This window comes from Rhincodon typus, chromosome 19 (genome assembly GCF_021869965.1).
Source record: "Rhincodon typus isolate 14 chromosome 19, sRhiTyp1.1, whole genome shotgun sequence".
Lineage (NCBI taxonomy): Eukaryota > Metazoa > Chordata > Chondrichthyes > Orectolobiformes > Rhincodontidae > Rhincodon > Rhincodon typus.
In genome coordinates, this window is record NC_063350.1 from 11,895,834 (window position 1) to 11,901,131 (window position 5,298).

The window sequence follows — 5,298 nt, forward strand, 5'->3', positions numbered from 1 at the left end:
AGCTGGGCTCCCCAGCGGTGACGTCACAGTGATTGGCAGATCTCCCGGTGACCTTTCACACCAAGATGGCGGCCCCCATGCTAGTGCCGAAGTTTTGGAAACCAGGTAAAAATGAAATATTGAAGGGAATAAGTTAAAAGCCGGAGCGGCACCGGCGCGGGGGATGTTGCTGCGGAGCGGCAGGTAGCCCACAGAGCCATAAATTAAAGAAAAATCTTGTACGTTCTAATACGAAGAGGACGGCTGGGGGTTGCTGTCAGAATGGACGTATTATGTCAATTTGGGAAAAGGGAGTATCGCAGGAAGGTTCCCAGAGAATTGGTTATGGTAACTTTATCTCGACGTTTAAATACCCGACAAAGTTTCCTGATCATTCTCCAACACCCCCCTCATGTCCTTTTGGTGTTGTGTTTATTCTTGCTCTGGCCGACTTCTCGGTCAAGAATTGAGCCTCAGACTAACCCCTTCCTGCTCCTAAGGTCTTGTGATCACATCTTATAAAGAATTTACAAAAACATAAAAGCAAATTGCTGCGAATGCTAGAGATCAGAAGTTAAAAGAAGAAATATGGATACACCCAGCAGGTCTGGCAGCGTCTGTGGAGAGAGAAACCGAGTTAATATATCAAGTTCGATTTATCTCTTCTTCAGAACTCTGATGATGCTGCCATACTGTTGAGAGTCTCCAGTATTTTCTCTTTATATTTCAGATCTCCAGCATCTGCAGTATTTATTTTTATTTCCATGCGCTTTCTTTATAGTGCAGTCATAAGCAACGGTTTACAAACTGCTCATTGTCTGAGGTTGATAACAGTAAATGTCTTATATCAAATTTAACACTTAAAAAATGCTGAAGAAGCTCAGCAAGTCTGGCAGAATCTTTGGTGTTCTGAAGAAGAGGCATATTGAACTTGAAACATTAATTCTGCATCTCTCTCCATAGATGCTGCCAGACCTGCTGAGTTTCTTCAGCATTTTTTTTGTTTTAATTTTTTTATAGGAATTTATGTTTAGAAACCTCAGGTACTAAGCGGTTTGTAAGCTTTTGGGTGATTAAAACCCTGAAGAACATCAGTATGTTTGTAAATGGCCAGCAACAACATCATCACACTGGGCTCTTCTGAGATTCCTTAGTTGCAATGAAGGATGAAGTTTCCTTTCTGACTGACTTTAATCAAATGCTGGCCTGTAGGAGCAGCAGTGGGCTCAGTGTATCTCCTTTGTCCCATGTGACTGTCTGGAAATACCCTAGTTCTTTTTACCACCAGTGATGATTACATGACTGAGAACGTGATTCTTATAGGAAAGGTGGAGTTCCCACCTGAATAGCACTGTGGGTCTACATACAGCAAATGGGCTGTAATGTTTCAAGAAAGTAGTTTCTCAAAGGTTACTAGGAATTGGCCATAAATGCTGCCATCCTAATGAATAGTGAGACAATGCATTGGAGTGTCATCTTGTGAGGAATAAGAACACGGGCCACATTATAGGGTGAGCACTCCAAAGGCCCGGACTAACAACTGGGAGATGTGAATTGAAATATCACTATGAAAACTAGGGAATTTAAATTCAATTAAATTAAATCTGGAGTTTTAAAAAATGGTATCAGTAATGGACTACTGGATTGTAGTAAAAATCCATCTGTTTCACTAATATCCTTTTCGGAAGGAAATCTGACTTCCTTATCTGATCTGGCCAGCATGTGACTCCACATCATTGCAAAGTACTGTAGTTGACTCTTAACTGACTGCCTGAACAAGCAACTTGGCTGTCTTAAAGGTGGCAATTCACTGTGACCTTCCCAAGTGCAACTAGAGCTGGACAATGAATGCTTTGCCACCTCTGCCCACATTCTGTGAACAGATTGAAATAAAATATGACCTTTGGTGAATTTGGATTCCAAGCAATCCAACTGAAATGTCCTTACTTTCATAGTTTTGTTTCTGGCTATAAAAATGAGTGCTGACATTGGAAAGAATTCATGTTTATCAGATGTCCTTCAAGAATGTCTGAAAATGCTTTTATAACCAACAAGTACTTTTGAAGTCTAGTCACTGTTGTTATGTAAGAAACAGAAATTTCTCACTGGGCCTTCATTTTACAGGCCATCTGAAATCGGCACCTCTGACAGTGCAGTACTCCCCGAGTGTCAGCCTTGATTTGTGTACTCAGTTTTCTGGAGAAAGAATTGAACCCACTTCCTTTTGATTAAGCAGCACAAATGGTGACTCTAAGCTACAGCTGATGCTCTTAAAGGGATCAGGACTGGCCATAATTGTAGGATTATGCCATTTGACTAGAAAGGGGTGAGGGGCCAAATGATCTTTGCTCCTATTTCTTATGTTTGTAATGTCCTACCTTCTTTTCAAATTTGGGGCAGTGGAGGGGAAAACATTAACCATATTTCTGACAATGACACATTATGACTTAATGTGAATGATGGGTAGGACTGAAATGTATTTTATGATTGACTAATCTGCTAAATACCTCGTCTAATTTTTGAGAAAGTTCACAGTTTAAACACAACCCTTGGCAGGAATGTGAGCCTTCAGGAGGGAAATGAGAAAGATTAAGTTTTATTTCAAGTAAAAATACATATTTTAAAATTGGGTTTCACTGTATCCCGTTGCTTAGGTACTGAGGGACCTGGAGTGAGTATATCCGAGGAGCGAATGAGTTCTGCAGAAGCAAGTGGCACTGCAGTGATTTACAATCGATATGCATCCCTCTCCATTGAACAACAGAGGCAAAAGCTTCCTATCTTTAAGGTATATTTACAATGGAATAACTTAGATTTATTATTTGACACCCATATTTAAGTTTACTTCTAGAAGTTGACTTATTTATGCTGTTTCTGTTTCTATTTTCTCTGCACTGATGCAGCCAGACTTGCTGGGTTTCTCCAGCAATTTCTTTTTTTTTTCAGATCTCCAGCATCTGCAGATCTTTGTTTTGTCTTATAATTTATGCTTGTTTGAGAGATGAATTATTTTGGGCTAGTTTTTATCTTTTTCTTAATAAAGGGCAGACAAGTTTTTTTCAGTTTTATTTTCATGAAATTAGATTTTTAAAAAATGAAAATATTTCAATCTATCATATTTTCCACAAGGATGCAGCATGTAAATTACGGTAATAAATAGTAAGATATATTGGACAGCTCTACATAGCCAGCTAAAAAGTTTTGTCATGTGTCATGGACAAAAGGGAAATAGGGGTGAATTTAAATTATTATTGCTTTTTCACTCTTACGCATGAGACTGTGAGGTACTATTTAATTTACTCCTTTCAGTTTTACTCTTGTCCCTTATTGAGATAAGCAAAAGCATCTTATCCAAACCACTTTTGTTTCAGAATGCAACTTTGCCTTTGTTTTATTTTAAAGTCCTTTAAGTTAAAATCAAATGTAAGGTTTAATAACAAAACATTCAAGTTACGAGGAATTGCTTAGCTATTTTATGCACAGAAAGCACACAAGGTAGAAAGAAAGGAAAGGACTGACAACTTATTAATTTTTTTTTAGAAAATCAACGATGTTGGTATTCACTTATGTGACTTGGAGTCAAAGGACAAAAGACAAACTACCTGCTTCCAGCTATCTGTAGACAAAGGGCAATATGAAAGCCCATCATTCCAGAAAGAGCACTGATGCTTTTGCCGTTATCTGGTCACCTTGAAATGTAAATTAACTTCTTCCAATTGGGAGTCTGTCAGTTGGCTGATCTTGCTGTAATTCTTTTTCTGAGAGCTGAGATGCATTTGGATGGCAGTCAAAGTTGCAATCTTTGTATGTTCTTTCTTGTACTCTGAGAAATAGTCCAGTTTGGCAAGGAATATCTGAGATGTTTTCTGATGCTTTTGAGAGAGAGAGATGAAGAGCAGACCTTCTAGCTGCGAAAGCCTGGAGCTGCTCTTCTCATAACGTTAAGGCAGCATCTGATTTAGAATTACAGAATCGTGCATTTAAACAAATCAACAAGCTCTGATTTCAGTCATGTGACAAAAACATTTCAGATGCTGAGGGTTCACCACTGCAGGCTAAGGAGAAGTTTGTTAACCGACAATGTAGCTTAATTTCCATTGCAAGGTGACCAAGCAACTGTAAAAGCATTAGATTTTTTTAGCATAATGGGTCTTGATGTTGCCCTTTGAGACAGCTGGCCGGAAGCAGGTAGCTTGTCTTTGTGTCCTTTGTGTCAGCTTCAGCTGAAATGTCTGTACAATACAGGGGTTCCGGAAGTATGATTGTGATCAGTGTTGGTCATTTTGAGTCCATCAATGTTGTCCATTTTTAACAGGAACAAAACTTGAACTCAAAAATGTCAAAGAGAATACAGTTTTCTTTGGTATTTTTCTGCATACCTTCAGCTGTGTCATGTGTGTTTCCTGTTATTTCGAATGAAAGCAATTACAGCAACTCAAATTGTATGTAGCAACTTGTATTTATATGGCACTTTTAACATCATAAAATTGACTGAGTTGCTTCACCGGAGTATTATGAGAGGAAATTTGAGACCCAGCCACTTAATGAGATATTAGGCAAATGAGTAAAAGCTCAATCAAAAAGGGTTGGTTTTAAGGAGTGCCATAAAGTAGGTAAAAGAAGTAGAAAAGTGGAGAGGTGTAAGGAGGGAATTCTAGAGTTTAGGATCTTGGCAGCTGATTATATGGCTATTGCTAGTGAAGTGAATGAAATTGCAGGTGCTTGAGAAGCCAGCAATGGTAATGTTGCTGATGACTTGAGCATTGGAAGAATTTTCTACTCTTTGAATAGGACCACTAGGTCTTTTACATTCAGCTGAACAGAAAGATGGGGCCTCAATTTAACATTTGATCTGGCATCTCTGATTCTCTCAGTATTGCATTGTAATGTCAGTTCAGATAAGGCGTTCAAATCTGTGGATGGAAGATCCAACCCACAATTTTTTTCAAGTGCTACCACTAGGCCAAACTGACACTTTAGTATGTAAATACAGAAGTGGAACATTCAAGGGTTCGATGGTTTCTTATTTTTCAAAACCTTCAGGAAACCTGCATTGAAATCCCTGTTCTTAGTGAGTACAGAGGCTGTTTACCACAATGAAGACATGTCTAGAGATAGTAGGAACTGCAGATGCTGGAGAATCCGAGACAACAAGGTGCAGGGCTGGATGAACACAGCAGGCCAAGCAGCATCATAGGAGCAGAGAGGCTGACGTTTCGGGCCTAGACCCTTCATCAGAAAAGGGGGAGGGGAAGGGGGTTTTGAAATAAATAGGGAGAGAGTGGGAGGCGGATAGAAGAGGGATAGAGGAGAGGATAG

General features: G+C 39.2%; 1 protein-coding gene across 1 annotated transcript in view; it reads left to right on the plus strand.

The window, feature by feature from the left end:
* Positions 1-5,298, plus strand: part of LOC109912525 (probable ATP-dependent RNA helicase DHX35) — a 53,595-nt gene continuing 48,297 nt past the window's right edge. Inside the window, exons 1-3 of the mRNA XM_048608539.1 lie at positions 1-105; positions 2,634-2,767; positions 3,520-3,608. Coding sequence (XP_048464496.1) covers positions 66-105; positions 2,634-2,767; positions 3,520-3,608 — 263 coding nt within the window. The 5' untranslated portion in view covers positions 1-65. The remainder of the gene's footprint in view (positions 106-2,633; positions 2,768-3,519; positions 3,609-5,298) is intronic.